The 17018-nt window shown below is 48.1% G+C and overlaps 1 protein-coding gene across 1 annotated transcript; it reads right to left on the bottom strand.

Moving 5' to 3' along the window:
• Positions 1-785: 785 nt before the first annotated feature.
• Akr1b1 (aldo-keto reductase family 1 member B) lies at positions 786-14397 on the bottom strand. The gene is made up of 10 exons (XM_027391419.2): positions 14239-14397; positions 9593-9760; positions 8826-8942; positions 7900-7977; positions 7505-7627; positions 6988-7094; positions 6639-6720; positions 6039-6122; positions 4106-4188; positions 786-1194 (listed from the first exon to the last, which is right to left on the bottom strand). The coding sequence occupies exons 1-10, from the start codon at positions 14302-14304 to the stop codon at positions 1152-1154; spliced, it is 951 nt and encodes a 316-aa protein (XP_027247220.1). The 5' UTR covers positions 14305-14397; the 3' UTR covers positions 786-1151.
• Between the last annotated feature and the right edge of the window lie 2621 nt (positions 14398-17018).

Below are 17018 nucleotides of genomic sequence, written 5' to 3'. Positions count from 1 at the left end.
GCTCATGTTTTGAGGTGCAGAACCTATTTCCTTCTTTGGAGAGGTCTAGCAACTGCTGGCACCCAACTCTCCTTCAGGAGTGTCATAAATACTGGTAACATGTAAAGCAGTCACTGGACATGACCAGCTGGGTCTGCAACCATGCAGCAAACTAAGCCAGGAATAGAGCCACCAGCTTTATGAAGCCTCAGATCACATTGTGCATCCTCTGTCTGCCTTGTGTCTACTGAATCCTGGATGAAGAAACGCTACCATAGAAGCCAGCAAGAATGTGAGGGCCCCAAAACCTACTCAAAAACCTCGGAGCATTCACCATATCCAGCTGACATCAGCTCCTTGTGCTTTTCCTCCTTATCTAAATGGGCTCCACAACAGCCTTGTTCCCTTGGGTAGAACTCCCTTTTCATTTAGATCTTCATAGGGAGGAGGACCACCCAAGTAAAACGTGACACCCAGGGGCTTTGTGCCCTAGCAGAGAAGCCTGGCTGCAATGACAATTGCCCAGAAAACTTGTAAACTCTTAAATCCCTGGGGATAACCTGGCAAGACTGCTCAGTATCCAGAGGCAAGATCCTGACACCCTATTTAAGGGCACCATGTTATCAGGCTGTAGCCAGAATGCAACCCACCACCCTAACACTAAGTGGTAAAGTGCTAGGGTGAGGGTCGTCATTTTGTTCCCAGCTCACCGGCCTGTGCCTGGGTACTCAGGGAGGGCAGGCTGGGAGTGGGGCCAAAAGGGTCTAGTGTTTCACAGAATAAGAACAAAATGGAACACCACCAAATTCACAAAAGCAGTTTTTATTTGAAGCAAAGAGAAGACTGACCCAAAGACTACAGCTCTGAGCACTCAAAACTTAACTGTTAGTGGCACTACTTGGACTATAAATCTTGCTTCTCTTTGGTTGGAAAGGGTACTTGTGTTAAACATTTTCCAGGTGGGTAAGAAGAAAGATCAAGAAAGGCTGAAGAAAATCACTCAGCTACTGATAATGCTCTCTGGAGACTACATCAAACTAACAGACCCTCGTTGTCTGATCTTCCAGGTTCCACACAGTGCAGAGGGACACAGTCTACACTACACCCACAAGGACAGATGAAACAGGAAGAGCAGGTGCAAGTCTCGTGGGAGAGAGCAGGCATCCGAAGCTTCAGACTTCTGCGTGGAAGGGGTAATCCTTGTGTTTAGCACAGCTGTCAGAAAAGAACACATGCACCTTACAAGTCAGCCACTTCCAAAGACTACGTTCACTAAGTCATTTAGTGTGTGCACCTGTAGGGGAGCATGCTACAGGGCTCGTGCTGGGGTCAAAGGACAGCTTCTGTGAGTCTGTTCTCTCCTTCTACCATGTGGGTCCTGAGGATAAAACTCTATTCACCAGGATTGGTTCCAAATAAATGCCTTATATACAGAACCATCTTGCTGGCTCTCAAAGAAAAGATTTTGGCTGTCTTCACAGAGAGAAATGATGTGGTCATGAGCTGAGCCTCAGAGGCAACGAGCCAGTCTTAAGAGTCTGTTCATGCATACAACCGAGACAGCTACTCAGCCTCTAGGCTCCTCTTGTCTTGTGATAGCAGGAACCAGCATGCATGTGCACACTGCACCCAGCACTAGGCCTGGGGACACACTGGGCAGCAAGACCTGCTTTTTGCTTCCTAGTAATTCAGACTAGCTTGCAGGGTCACATAGCATCATATCATCTTTCTGTTGTTTTAAAAGACAGGGCCTGGTGTCAGGATGGCCTCAAACATACTCATAGCTGAGGGTGACCTTGAACTTCAGATCTTTCTGCCTCCAACCCAAGTGCTGGGATTATAGGCATGTGACACCACACCCAGCTCATCTTATCACCTTGAACACAGACAAAAAGAGCAGAGATAATGAGGCAACAGAAGGGCTTAAAAGCTGCAGAACGCTGAATCCTGAAGGGCAAGTCACACAGTAGTGGCTCCCAAGAGACGGAGGGGCACTTCCTTGTCACCTGGAGCAAAACCAGCACCAAACAGGAGCTGGGGATTTGCTGCAGGAACCAGGGGAAGGGGTGGCATGCAGCCAAGGCTCATAGTAGGGCCAATGGTTTATACTAGGAACAAAATGGCAAGAGCACTGGAAAAACTGGACAGGCTGTTGTCAAAGCCAGCATATACACATAAACAATGCATACACATGAAAAAATAAATTAAAAAAAAAAATCCAGTAAGTTCTGCAATGAAAATCAGACACAATACCAGAAATCCCAGACAGCTCCTGCTCTCTGAAGTTGGGAGAGTAGGAGAGTAAATAAGATTTTTAAAAGGTTGTTATGTGTTATGTCTGAAGTAGTCCTTCCCTTCTAGAACTTCTAAGCTACTGGTTCTCTGCCTTCTCAATGCTGCTACCCTATAACACTGTTCCTCATGTTGATGTGACCTTCCACCATAAAATTATTTGCCTCTGTTATGAATCACAATGTAAATATCTGATATGTGACCCTGTCCTTTGAAAGGATTGTCTGACCCACAGGTTGAGAAATCGCTGTTCTAAAGAGAAGGGCATTGTTCATTTTTTCCCATATCACTAACGCAGTTCTACGGTGACAAACAGCAGATGGAGGTCAAGGGTGAGCCAGGCCTGGGCATATAACTCTCACTGAACGCTCACATGGCTCATGAGCTCTCCTTTCTTTGCGTCCTGATGCAAAGAACAGGACAGGCTCAGTGTAACAGTGCATGTCAATGGGAGGGCTGGCATAGGCACAGTTAGGAAAAAGTAGAGCACTAGAGATCTGGGAGCATTAGAGCCAACCTCTTCCTCCCCACCCCAGCTCCGATCCACGCCCACTCAGCACTGCAAATACACAGCATACACAGCGGTTTCTAGACTAGCCCTGGAAGGTGCAAGGGACGCAAGCATGTATGACGGGTCAGTTAGAAAGCACATGGTTTGTCTGTCCCAAAAGCTTCAATGTACACAGCAGCAGCGGCAGGGGAAATGCCTGCATCAGGGGAAACACAGTCACAGACCGAGTGACTGTGGCAGGTTCCCAGAACTGAAGGGATGCCACAGGCAGGTGATTCACTTCTCTCTTGCCCATTAGATCCAAAACAACAACAACAAAATGATTTCCATGTTAAAAGGCTAAGTGTCATTAATACAGTATTAGGAAGGGCCCTGGTTGGGACTCCTGGGCTGGCTCTGTTTATGGCCTACTTAGAACCTGAGGCCCCTGTGACAGCAACATGCAAATAGGCAACCTCAGCCTGAATCACAGTCTTTACTGTCTAAGGCACATGTGATAGTAGAGGCCACAGCCACCATGCAAACCCTGAGCCAAAGGCTCAGGCAAGAGAAGCAAGAGAAAGCAAGAGCCAGAGAGTGTAGGTGTGAATCAAGGCAAGTAAGAAACAAGGGCATTAGAGCCACTGAGGACACAGAGGCTGCTTTTTTTGTTTTGTTTTTGTTAAGATATAATATATGAGTGCTCTATCTGCATGAACGACTTTATGCCAGAAGAGAGCATCAGATCCCACTATAGATGGTTGTCAACCACCACGTGGGTGCTGGGAATTGAACTCAGGACCTCTGAGCCACCTCTCCAGCTCCCCAGAGATTACTTCTTAAAGCAAATATGTTCCCAGGGGCTTGGAGTCCAAACCCACTTCAGAGGGGAGGCAAGAAACCACCAAAGGTAAAGCTGAAGGGGCCATGCAACTGAGTGGCATTCTAGAGTCATGGGGCTTTTTGGTGTCAGAGCTGGGTCTAGCCTGAGCCCAGCAACAAGGTCTTCTACCAAACTCTTTAATTAAGAGTCACTAATTTGATTAAATGGCATGCAAATTATTCTAGGAAGGTGGGCACCAGATGAGCACTGGGATCATCTGAGTTCAGAAAAGCAACACCTGTGCTCTAGCAGGAGGAAGAGACACAGGACAGGACTTCTGACAGCTGTCCTCCCCCACCCCAGCTTTCTGCCTGCTTCCTGGTCTGCATGGTTAGAAAACAAGGTCTGTGTGACAGCAGGGTGGGCTATAAGGAGAGCCCCTCTGGGGCTGGAGAGATGCCTCTTACTCTACACTATCTGGTGATATCGAACAGTCGTCATAGTGACAGAGACTCACTCACCTCATCAAGGCACACACCCTCCAGTTCCTGTTGTAGCTGAGTAGAGTGGTCACATCCTCCTTGCTCAGCTCGAAGTCAAAGACCTGACACAAACATGAGAGCAACAAAAGCCAGTGAGCTCTGCAGTGAAAGCAGACACTGCACTATGAAGTTCCAGATGGCTCCTACTGCCTGGAGTACAGAGGGCAGAGAGGAAATGAAACTTCAAGAGATTGGCATTTACTCTCCACAAGATGCACATACTGTGGCTGGATCTGAAATGGCCTTTCCCCTCCAGAACTTCCAAGCAGAGGGCACTGTTTAGTTCATTCTTGCCACACTAAGTTCTACTGTGATAAGTGCCAGTGGGAATTTTAATGAGTAACCTGTCAGCTTCCATCCTCCAGGAAGTAGAGGAAGGAGGCACTTCAACAGCTGGAACAGCCAATAATCTGTGCCGTGACGTGCGAGATGAAACAGAGTCTCCAGGCTGCCTAGAGGCACCAGCAAGGCATTGCAGCTGGGCACTGAAGGATACTGCCCTGTGGAGCTACTGTGTGAGATGGCCTAGGAAAATGCCTAAGGTTTTCATTCAGAGCAGAAAGGCAGACTGGAATAATGGCATCACTTCCATGAAGACAAAAAGATACAGGAATATGTATCAGGCCCCCAAGATGTTAGCACAACTGACTCCATGATAGAAGTACCATTCAGGCTAAAACTCAGCACATAGACAGCACCACCAGTCAAATGAAGTCTAATCCATTAAAGTCCAGAGCTCTGGGAAAGACTCTAAGTGTACTAACCTTGTGTTTTGGCTTCTGTAGTTCTGCTTCCTGCTAATTATTCCTGTTAACTAAAGTATGTCAATCTAAGATGTGATTTTGTGCTTAAAAACTCACCCTGAGAAAGGCTTGGGGCTACACTGAGATTCTGAACACTTAGTGTGCTGTGGGCTGGCTAATAGATTTTCTGTTTGCTTAAACCCATGTCTGAGTAGTCTTCTCTGGTGGACACCCCGCAATAGAATACAGAAAGGTATTTAGGGTACAAGGTGGGCACGTAGACAATTAGGCCAGATGGCCTTTGGCAGCACTGGGGCTTGGAAATGGACCTACACCCAGACAACCTATTCCACCTGGCTCCTGATGACAGAAAGCTCAGGACAAGACTACTACATATTCTTGTGATTACAGCCATAGAAATACATGAAAGAATGCACAGTAAGATCAAACAATCAAAGCCAAAAACACTAGGCTAGTATTTTGAGATTTGTCACCTTCCTTTTCTTTTCTAATACTGTAGAAATGAAATATGAGGTGAGGGATTAACACGTTTCAAGCAGGACAGGCCTTTCTTCCCCCATCTTTACACAGTAAGTGACATGGTCATGGTTTACAATGAGCTGCTCATTACGTCATCAGAACCACCCTAACCAAGGCCTATGTATAGGGGACACTATGGGGCTGACTGCTAAAGAGCACTTTGAACCAGATCTCAGCACAGCTGTCCCTTTGCTTAGAGAGGACAGAGGCTTGTGGGACAACAAGACCTTCCTGGAATAGCTCTTCTCCCAGCCTGAGCTGCTGTTGGGGGTGGGAGGTTCTGAACGCCCACACTCCTGGTGTCCAGACATTCCCAAGCCTGGAATGGGGGGTTCATGACTACTTAGGCACTTTACAGGGCCAGTGGGTCAGCATGCATCCTGGAAGACCCTAGCAGTCCACAGACTCATCACTAGCATAGCACTTACTGTGGAACCAGGCACTGTGTGAAGTGCTGTGTATGCATCAAGAACCTGAGTTTCATGATAGCTCTCAAAATATGTATTATTTTATTTTTCATGCAGTCAAGTGACTTGCTCAAAAATCACACAGCTGGGGATGATTGAGGAACCTGAGACCCCACCCTTATATACCATAGAGGAAAGCCAGGTCTGCCAGCAAGATCTTACCTTCAGGTTCTCAGCAATTCTTGCTGGTGTCACGGACTTGGGGATCACCACCAAGTTCCTTTGTATGGGGAACCGGATCAGCACCTGTGGACCCAGAGGTGCTGAGTGTGTGCACACACCAGGCACTGTGTTATCATCACAGTCTACAACTGCACAGGTAAAGAGGTTCAGAGACATCTAGTGACATCCGCCAGTCTGACTCTAAGTCCTGCTCCATCAATGGCTCCAGCCATATCACAAGGCCACAGTTAAGTCACTGCCTGGGATTCACACTACCCACGGGAGTAAGAGACATCACCCACACTGCAGATAGTAAGAGCTCTTCTGTTTGTACAGGGATGAGCTTTCACAAACACTAGCAAATGCTGCGCCAATGTCTGGGCTGCCTATAAAGGCAGCAGGGACAGAAACTATTACTCCAAGACTAAATGGCAATTAATCCATTTAAGCCCAGATCTGTGCCCTTAATATTGCCTCTAGGACTCCAAACGACACTTCCAGAGAGGGCTTCATGGGCTCAGCTCCCTCCACTCCCAACTGACAGGGACCACCAAGAATATAGTTCAGGCAACCGTCTTCAGGACCTGGAAGTAGCCATACCTGAGCTGTTGTTTTATTGTACTTGGATGCAATTGCCTTAATCCTGGGATCCTCCAAGAGAGAAGGGTCTTCAGGCTTGGCCCTGGGACAGAGAGATGGTAAGATAAATATTCTTCACTATTGCCACTCATGGCAGCTGGCCACCCTAGCCCTGACTCTCCCTGTGACTTCTGGGTGGTTGACCACCTGCTGACCTTTATAAAAGAGAGTGTCATCTTGCTTATAGAAACACTAACCTCCCAGGAAGCCCAGCGGCCCCAGAGAAGGTCTGCATGGCCTCTCTGTGACATTCAATCATTCCTTCTAGTCATTTCCAATTACTAGAACTAGTGACCCCATGGAAGCTCACCAGGGCCTGTCAGGAGAGCCAAGGGGACTGTACGCGGTCACCACGATGCCTTTGGATTGGCAGTACTCAATCAGCTTCTCCTGAGTTAGGTACGGGTGGCATTCAATCTGCAGCACAAACAGGAGGGTTGACTGTGGCAGTGGACACAAGTTAATGCTCTCCCCACACAGAAACGTCTGCCTCCCAGATAAGCTGTGACAACTCTCTACATTTCCCAGATAGTGACCTTCACATTAAGAACAATGATTCTATTACCAGTGCTCTATGGCTATAAGGCTTTAAGGCGTTCTCTGGCCTTGGCCACTTGCCACCTGACAAAAGCCCACAGATCTCCTAGCTGCCCACTGCTCCTGTCAGAAGCCACGTCTTTTCTGGCTAACCCCAAATCCTATCCCTGCAAAGCTTCCACTCTCAGATGTGTCTGTCTGTCTGTTGTGACAAATCAGATCGAAGGATTCCCTTGGTGGTGTGGACCACAGATAAGAGCATGCCAGCATCTTCCCTGGGGGAAGCCCACCTGATTAACCGCAGGCTTATATTTTAAGCCGGGTTTGTTTAAGATTCTCTCAATCTGAAGAGGGTTGAAGTTGGAGACACCAATGGATTTCACCAAACCTTCATCCACCAGCTGTTCCATGGCCTAAAAAGAAAAGAGAGATTTACCTGGCGCTAACTGAGTCCCAAAAGGACAGGGACCAGAAGCATGTTTGTGTCTAGACTGTGCCCTCCCCATTCATAGCCAGCACCTTATACCTTTCAGAAGCTGAGAGAAGGACATGGAAGCTACACAGATAGCCATGGAGACTAGATGGTTTATTTATATACGGCAAGAGGTGGCAGAGCAGACTGCTCACACCCAAGAACAGGATACCAGCAATAAACAACGAAGGGTCTCAGCCAGCATCATCTTACCGTCCAAGTGTCCACAAAATCAGTCTCACTGGGAATCACATTTCCTGATTCGTCCAGTGGGAAGTAATCAGGCCCGGGCTGTCAATAACAACAAAAACACACATGGACAAGATGGTCAGCAAGGGTCCTTCACAGACCTATTTTAATCTTGCAGCATCACAAACGCTCATAAGACAGTAAGAAAATGAGCCCGATGGAGGTCCTTGTCATGACTGGAGCACAGAGGCGGACAGGTGGAGATTCAGACACGCCCACGTCTGAGACTAACCCTGACATGGAGAAGAGTATACGGACAGGGAAGGGTGCTCAAGGCTGGGAAACTCAGGGGCCCATGTTTTTCTCAGCTGCCGCTCAGGACTATAACTATCACACAGCCCATCTCTCACTGGCTTGTCATAAAAGAAACAAAGGGCAAAAAAGTCTCTCAGGCCCAAGAGACCACAGTGAGCTAAATCCTTTCAATCTGAGCAACCATGCAGAAAAACAAGCCAGGGGCTACAGGCGAGAAATGTAGATTCTGGGTCCACGGTGCTAAGAACCATGTTGTGAATGTGTATTCACATAATGACAATGACAATGACAATGTGTGCATATGCCCACGACTGCACCTACAGCTGTGCGTTACAGGGACGACAGTAACCACATTAGCCAGATTCATCACCAACGTTAAACTCTACAGACACCTAGTAAAGACAGTGATGCTCCCCAAACTCCAAAGGGTACATCTGAATCACCAGTGGTTCAGACGGTGTGGGAGAGGCATGAAGCTGGTTCCTAATACATTATGGGTGACGACACTAATGCTGGTCCAAGGCCCACACCTCTAGCAGCAGAGACAATAATATACTAATACACCCATTATATACCAATGGGAAGACAAGACCACACCTAAGCCTCAGGAACTTGATATCAGCTGTGCCCCTTACCTTGAAACCTGTTGGCCAGTGAATAAGGTAGAGGTCCAGGTAGTCCAGCTGCAGGTCACTGAGCGTCTTCTGGCAAGCTCCTTTCACCATGCTCTTGTCGTGAAACGTGCACCACAGCTGAAGCCAGCAAAGGTACATCTTATCCCTGCTGCGTAAATGCCTCTTCCCGGCTGGGAGCCACGCTGCTCCAAGGCAGAGGACACACCTCCTCTCCCCATAACCATGAGGCTAGCAGTGGCTGAAGAGTTCCCAGTTCACACTGTGGACCCCAACTTTCCAAAGGCAAGGGGGATGGTCAGGTCAAGGGCACCTCACAAAGACCAAACAAGGCATAACTATAGAATGGACAGGCCAACTGCAGAACTGGAGGTGCTAAACACACTACTTTCCTGCCAAGCTGGTCCACATGGAACCAGCCTCACCCTCCAATCTGGGCTCCTCTGTGCACCCCACAGCTTCTAGCTAAAAACACAGGCCAGCAATGAAACCCAGTCTGTAAATGGGAACCAAGTCTGTTCCTAAGGAAACTCCTTAAACAGGGACAGTCAACCCCAACCAGTTTCATCAGCACAGGGCTCTCTAATCGCTAGGTCCAACAGAGAGAGATATAGGTGGACAAGCACCAGGGTCCCCTGTGGGCATGAGTTGGACCTGGAAGAATCACCTACCCAGAGCTAACTGCCAAAATGGTAAGTGTGGACCTGCCTGGCAGCTGGGTTCCCATGGTTGAGGGTGGATCGGACCCCAGGGTTCTCACAGGTTGGTACCTTGCTGACGATGAAGAGGTCTTGGCGTTTCACCACCTGCTCCTTGAGCTTCTCCTGGAGGGCCATTCCCACCTCCTTCTCATTCTGGTACACCTGGGCACAGTCAATGTGGCGGTACCCAATGTCAATGGCAGCCTTCACGGCCTCAGTCACCTGGCCGGGAGGGGACTAGAAAGGAAGGAATATAAGCCATGAGCTTAAAAAACAAAACAGAACAGAACAGAGTTAACACAGAGCCAAGGAAGAAGAGTGGAGGCAGGGGTCCTGGGTCAGGCTCTTGTTCTGTCATCATGCATCTGTGTGGCAGCATGGCACCGTCAGCCCCCAGCCAGGGGACCAAGGTGTCATGGCATACCACTTCACCTTTGCAGAGCCTGACAGCCACTTGCCAGCAGCACAGATTGCTCGAAGCCTGGGACATAGGGGTGACCCCATCAACTCTGGAGGCAGAGGTTAAAGCCAGACTGGGCCAAAGAAATGAGGCCGTGTCTCAAAAAAAAAAAAAAAAATTCCCCACTAGCTGAAAATCTTGAGTAATAAAGGGCACCGCTTCATTTAAACAGATATTTCTCCTACAGCAAGAGCTAACTGCTATTGACCCAGTAGATGAGAACCCAGTCTAGGAGGTGGACACAGACAGATGACCCCACAGAGGTATTAGCAGACAGGAGTGGGTAGAAAGGGAAGACAGAAACCTTAGGAGACTATCACCTGAGTTCCAGAACAAACGTGGGAAGCCTGGCCAGTAAGGGGGAGGAGGAGCCTGCAGAGCCCTAAGCTTCACCACTCCACTCCACCCCCACAGTGCTCACTATCTCCTGGCTGCTCCTGCCTGGACTGGAGAGCTGAACAAGACACTGTGTGGGGCACTACTGAATGAACACAGCACATTCCTTTGGGGAGTTGGGGCAGAAGCAAATGGAAAGAAAAACTCCCAGGGCCACCAGCAGCTGCCAACATCTATTTTGTCTGCAGCCTTGTGAACACAACAGTCTGGGGGAAAAAAACATGGAACGCCAGGATAAGTCCATCACCAGCACCTGCTGGCAGTGGTTCCTGCCCCTCACCCAGCAGGGGAGGAGTCTACCTGGTGGAAAGGCCATACCGTTCCAAGGTGTGAGCTGCCTGTACTCTTTAGACTGCTGGCAACCTCTCGTTTCCTTGTAGAATGACCTAGGGGTGCACCCCTGGCTTCTCCACACTTCTGTGGCTCAAAGAACTATTTCAGCAGATGCAGGAGGACTCCCCCACCATGGGCTCTCTGGGGCACCCAGACACAGCCTTGGCAGGTATTAGCTGGGAGGGGAAAGCACATCCCTGCCTGAGAAAGACAACCTAAGAGAGGCCTGGAGAGTTGGGGCTCTGTCTCATGGTCCATTTGAACTTCTGCCAGGGTTTATGGCACTTTTGTTGGTTCTTCTCTTAGAGACCTCTGCTTGCCTTGTAGAGAGCCTGCTGAGGGTTTGGCAGCACCTGGCTTTGGATGGAGTGCTGGGCACAAGGTCCAGGGTGGGCAAAGCCAAACATCTGCCACAGCCACTCATGCATAAACAACTTGAGCCAGGCCGTAAGGCTCCATCTCCGAACCTGAACTGACCTGCTAAGGGACCCTCCTCAGCAAGAGTCCTTTGCTGGGAGAATGAGGGCTTGCAACTCCTTCAAACAATGGGGCCAAGAGTGACTGAATCCTGGTGACCTAACTTAAAACTCCATAATGGAATTCCAAGTGTGAATCCAGTAGCTACCATGTGTACAACCAATGAGCCCCTACCCCTAACATAACTTTTGTGTTTGTTTTCTGCTTACAGCTAACTTGATCTTTCTGTTTCTCAGAGCTAGAGTACAGACTACATTAATCAAGGTTGGCGGACAACTGACACCAAACTAAAATCCACAGGAAAATCTGTGTGCTATTTTCATAGGAAGACAAAGCCAGATAAAGGCTGGAAGTGTAAGAGGTCAAGGAGAAGGTCTGCTTCCAAAGTTTCCTTCCCCACACAGAACCCTGGCCACTTAGTAAGCAGACTTATATCTGCCACACTCACAAGTCTCTGACAGAAAACCCACAGAAAGATTACAATGGGCCACCTTTCATACCCTGCCCACAGTCACCACAAAGAGCACTTTCCATTGCTAGAGTCGGAGAAAGCAGCCTCCCTTGTCTTGATGGTCAAAGTCCATCTTAGAGCTCAGTAACTTAAACAGTAATTCCGAGAGATAAAGACTGAACCCTCAAGATGACTCCCTCCCCAGCCTTATCATGCTGAAAGCCTGGATCCCAGTTTGGCAACACTAATAAAAACGTGCTCTACTGTAACAAATCAATAAACCTGTCCTGATTTTAAGACACAGCTCCACCCAACAGAGATGAGGCTCCAGAACAGGCCCTATGCAGGCAGGATTTATTTGATTATTTTTCATCTTGAAGATGGGAGAGGTTGAGGTGTGGTCAGTCACTGGCAGGCAACCAGGAAACCAAACTCCTATTTCAATGGCCATGGTCTTCTCACTCATCCCAGACTGTCAGCAGAGGGTTGCTTTAACTCAAGAAGTGGTAGGATGACTCTTGCATACTTTTCTTCTAAGGACATGTACTATCCCAAAGAGGCAAAAATCAGACTTGAAGAGAAAACCTGTCACAGCTCAAGAATGGCGTGTGACCCTTCGGTAGGGCTACAGGGCATGTGCACATATACAGTAGTTTTACCTGAGATACCAAGATCTGGTTGGGGTACAATCAGGCAAAAAAAACATCTCAAAAGACTCATGATTGGGAGACACAGAGGGCATTAACTGGAAAAAGACTGAAAACACAGTTGTCCCTCCATTCCTGGCAGCATTTCTAGCCTACATGTGGAAGCAACAATGGCCATGTCCTTACAAAGATTTTCAACTAGGTCAAAATTATCAGTAACGGGACGTTGGTCTGTATCAGAGGTTATAGCTCTGTCTTAAAGGCCTCCTGGCCACACAATACACTATGGGTTGTACTTACTGTCCCATGGGAAGGCAAACCAGCCAGGAAGAAACTGTTTAAGTAGGGATGTCTCCCAACTGCCTGAAATCCTCATCTCTGAGGAGAAAATTGGTATGAAGGCACTAAAAGGGACAGTGGATCACAGACCACTGTTGGGTACCACAGAGCCACTGACATGGCTCCATGAGAACAGGAAACTGCGTCCACTGGCCCTCTCCTGAGATTGTCACGGTGATTATACTGTTTATCATCTACAAAGGAACATGCACACATACAGAAAGTATTAAGTTGGTATTGTTTAAAGAGAAATCTGCAAGTCCCCACTAACCTCATCTATTTCATTTTCTACTCTTCTTCCCCTCAACGCGCTCCTAAACCAACCTCACCTGGCCCCCAGAAACACAAGTGTACATTTTCTTTACAGTTTCCTCTCTAGTGGATTTCTTCACCTTAACCTAACACTTGACTTCTGGAGCCATTCTTTCCAGCCAGGCACTGTGGGAAGTGACGAAATATCTTGTGAAGAGGCTGCCATGATCTAAATACACAAATGCATGTTAATTTAAACAAACACCTAGCTCTCTGGGAGCTGTTGCATGCTCTCCAGCAACCGACTTGTGAACTTTAACTCCTTATGTATCTGAGAATTGACCTGCAAATGCTGGCCTGTGGAATGACTTTCTAAAGTTATGACCATGGTTTTTGGAGCAATGGGATAGAATTAGAGTTATCAGTACCCATACTGTGGGTCAGGTCTTCCGTCCAGAACTTCTACTGTAGCTACGTGCCTATATGTTGTGTCCTGTAGATGTGTTGACTACAGCAGGGAAATTATCTTTTTCATCGTTCCAATACACCAAATTCAACCTGATATGGCTGTAATTCAATTACACCTTTACAGTCACCGGTGGCCCTCTGGAAATACAAGCTATACATGCCGATCTACTGGCCTAGAAACAGGCTCAGAGAAAGACAAGTCTATACCCTGTTTCGTATTCACCATATGTTACCCATTTTAACTGTAATTTGGGTACAAACGGACTCTGTCCCATTTCACACTATTTGAGCTCAACCCTACCAGTTTTTAATTATCTGTTCTGTTTGTGTCCCTCACAACCCCCCACCCCCACCCCAGAATCTCACTCTTATGTATCAGGCCCTCTCTCTCAACCCTGCTGTGCTGTGTTGAGCTTTTGGGGTTGTCCCACCCGGAGCCCAATTCTTCATCAGTGGGTGGCACCCAGCAATGCGGAAGCCAGATTAATTTACTGAGGAGTTCCACACCCATTACCAGCTGCGCCCAGTGCCTTCGGGGACAGAGAAACAGGCAAGCTCCTGGCAAACTCTCGCCTCCTAATTTAATCATCTGAGACCCATCGACCCAGCTGGCTCATCCCCGAGAGGGCAACATCCGGGCCAAGGGAGGACGCTGGGGCGCCACAGGTGCCTGACGGCGAAGCTCGGGGCTCGGCTTCTGTCCCTGTCGCCGGGGTCCCCGTGGGTGTGTCTCCACCTGGGGCGCCCACGCGGACTCGCGCCGCTAGCCCCGGGCCCCACATGCGGGCCGCGCCCCGATGCGCACCGCAGGCCCGGCCACTCGAGCCCGGCTCCGCGCAGGCCGCTCGCGGTCACCCAAGCGGGGGGCCGGCCGCGCCCTCAGTGTACCTACCTTCCAGGTGCCCAGGCCCAGGATGGGCATCTTGGCGCCGTTGTTGAGCTGCAGGTGGCTGACCATGACGGCTGCACGCTGCGCACCAGGACCGGCAACTGTGCGGCTCCGGCTCCGGCGCCCACCTTTAAATAGCCCCAACGGCCTGCAGAAAGGAAGCCTGCGATTGGTGCACGGCTGAGTAAAGGCGCCTTCTGATTGGCCGCTTCCGCGGTCCGTGAGGGGTCGGGAAGGATGCTTCTCCAGCTAGGTCCTAGCGGCACGGAATTCTCCAGCTGCTCTGCGGGCGCCCCACGTGGCAGAGGGTCTGCCTGCTGTTGCAGCGCCAGGAAGTGAATGTTTTGAAAGTAACCCGCATCCTAGAGATAGAGAGACTGGGAAGAGGTTTTGGTTTCACTTTACAGCCCTGAAGAAGACGTCTTGTGTCTTTTCCAATCCCTGGATGATACTTTTCTGGAATCCCACACATCTTGTTTTCAATCTGATGGAACTGATAGGCTCCAGGTGTTATTTAAGTGCGCTTTTTTTACCCCTTGGATTAAAATGTTTGTAACCGGTTTTGCAGAGTGCCACGATATTTACCCTATCCTTTTGTAAGCTTCCTACCACCACGGGTGTCTGTCCACACTCGATTTGGTTCAACAAGCCTTGATACAAAACCCAGCAACTGTTGAGGTTATGAAACCCCATAAGCTTGATTCAGAACGCACAAATGATTCTGGAAAGTAAGATCGTTGAACTGGCAGGTTCCAGTATAGTAAACTGGCCAGCTCTGGAAGAAAAGTGAACGAGCAGAATCCCACAGAAAGAAAAATCCACTTTCACAATGCACTAATCCCGAATTAGGAGGCCCCAAATAAATTGGCCAGTGATAGTGGGAAAAGTAGACAGACTTTTCCTAAGATAATCCAAGTTGCCCCAAGAACTGTGGAGGCAATTTTGGTACTCTTCCAACACCCATCTGGGTGATGCTCTACTTCATCCCAGTCTCCTCCTTCTGGGTCATGCCCAATTGCCCCCTTGCCCCTGATTATGCAACGAGGCAACTGCATCTGCTGAGTCATGAGTCAGGAACCCCACCTCTCTAAGTCCCATTGTGGTGATTTTCCAGTCAGTGCCCTCTTAAAAAGTGACACTCCCCCCCCCCACCATCCCAGGGAAAATTTATAAAGAACGGATATTTTTCCACTTGTTGGCATGGGGAAATTCTGATGTAATTTTTCTCTAAATAATAGAATTTGAGTTTGAATCCAGTGCTGGGAACTTTGTTTGTGTAAGACAGTTGATGACCTGGCACACCACTTGTCTTCAGTTAAATCCCTCTTGGCATTCAGAATGCTCTGCCATTTGAACCTCCTGGGTCCAAACACAAAGAGCTGTTGTTTGGTGAAGCAATGCACCTGCTCTCTGTGGGAGCCCACATCTCTACCCATCATTCAGAAAATTAAGTCAAAAAGACCAAGATGTTGTAGTCAGCCTGGTTGCTTAATGAGGTCCTGCCTCAAAAGATAAAGAGGACAATACTACCACTGCAACAAAGCCTGTATCTTTAGTGCCAGGTAGTATATATACACAGAAGGGTCGTCACCAGTTTTGGAAATGCACTATGTACCAAAAGCTTTGTTATTGCAAAATAAACTAAATATAATGTCCGGTTGCCTAAAACTCAGTATTTTGCCTGGGCTACTCAAATGTGGAAAGACACACCTGTGGAATTCTCCTAGCAGCCATAGTGCTAAAGTTGAGACACAGTATTACAACAGTCTCTTGATAACTCCTGTTGCCTCCATAATCCTTGTTAAATGTTTTGTGCATTTATCAAATTCTTCGAAGAAGAAGAACATAGCCAGGTATGATAGTGCAAGCCTTTAATTCCAGTACTTGGGAAACAGAGGGGTGGATCTCCTCATGCTTCGTAGAAAAGCCCTGAAAGTTTCCCTTTCTGTAAACTTTCTAGTTTAACTTAACATACTGACATTAAACTCCCACCACCCCAGGGATTGTTTCCTGGGGGTAACTTAAAGGAACACACACACATACACACCAGAGAGGAGGAGGGAGAGAGGGAGGGAAGGAGAGAGAGAGAGAGAGAGAGAGAGAGAGAGAGAGAGAGAGAGAGAGAGCTATACTGTAGGTCTAGGTGTGAATTTTCACGAGAGTTGAGTACAGCCTGAGATTTTATTCCCAACACTGCACAGACATCTGTGCACATGCACACAAAAGTCAACACCGTGCACATAAAGTCAATCTGCAAATGTCCAACAATAGCAAAAAAGAAAGTTTAGCATTAGATGGGAAGACACACAAGAGCGTCTACTTGAACTAATGCTAAAATAAGAATAGACACAAAATCACGTACGCAGGAGTTAATGACAAGCAGGAAGAAAAGGATATATTACTTTTGAGAAAGGAGGAAGCATAGGAAATGAGGATATCATTGGGCAGACTTTTTCCTTTGTAAACACATTACTTTTTGCAACTAAAAGACAACCTCTGGGTTCTGAGATGGCTCAGCAGTTAAGAGCACTGACTGCTTTTCCAGAGGAACCAGATTCAGTTTCCAGGACCCACACAGAGACTCACAGCTGTTTGTAACCCAGTTCCACATCATATTCTGGCCTCTGAGGGCACCAGACACGTGTGGTGCATAGATGGACATGCAGGCAAAACACCCAAATAGATTAAAAACAAAACAACATAAACAAAAAACAAAAACCACAGGAATAGAATAATGACTCATCAGTTAAGAACACTTGCTGCTTCTGAGCTCAGTTCCCAGA

The sequence above is a fragment of the Cricetulus griseus genome (assembly GCF_003668045.3).
Source record: "Cricetulus griseus strain 17A/GY chromosome 1 unlocalized genomic scaffold, alternate assembly CriGri-PICRH-1.0 chr1_0, whole genome shotgun sequence".
In the NCBI taxonomy this organism is placed as follows: Eukaryota; Metazoa; Chordata; class Mammalia; order Rodentia; family Cricetidae; genus Cricetulus; species Cricetulus griseus.
Note: the sequence above shows the minus strand (reverse complement) of the source record. Positions and strands in the feature narration are given on the sequence as shown.

Coding starts and splice junctions, on each gene's coding strand:
- Akr1b1 (XM_027391419.2), bottom strand. CDS start 14,304: ATGGTCAGCCACCTGCAGCTCAACAACGGCGCCAAGATGCCCATCCTG. Junction 4,189..6,038: donor GAATTGCTGAGAACCTGAAG/GTAAGATCTTGC, acceptor TGTTTGTGTCAG/GTCTTTGACTTCGAGCTGAG. Junction 1,195..4,105: donor AGGGTGTGTGCCTTGATGAG/GTGAGTGAGTCT, acceptor CTTTTCTGACAG/CTGTGCTAAACACAAGGATT.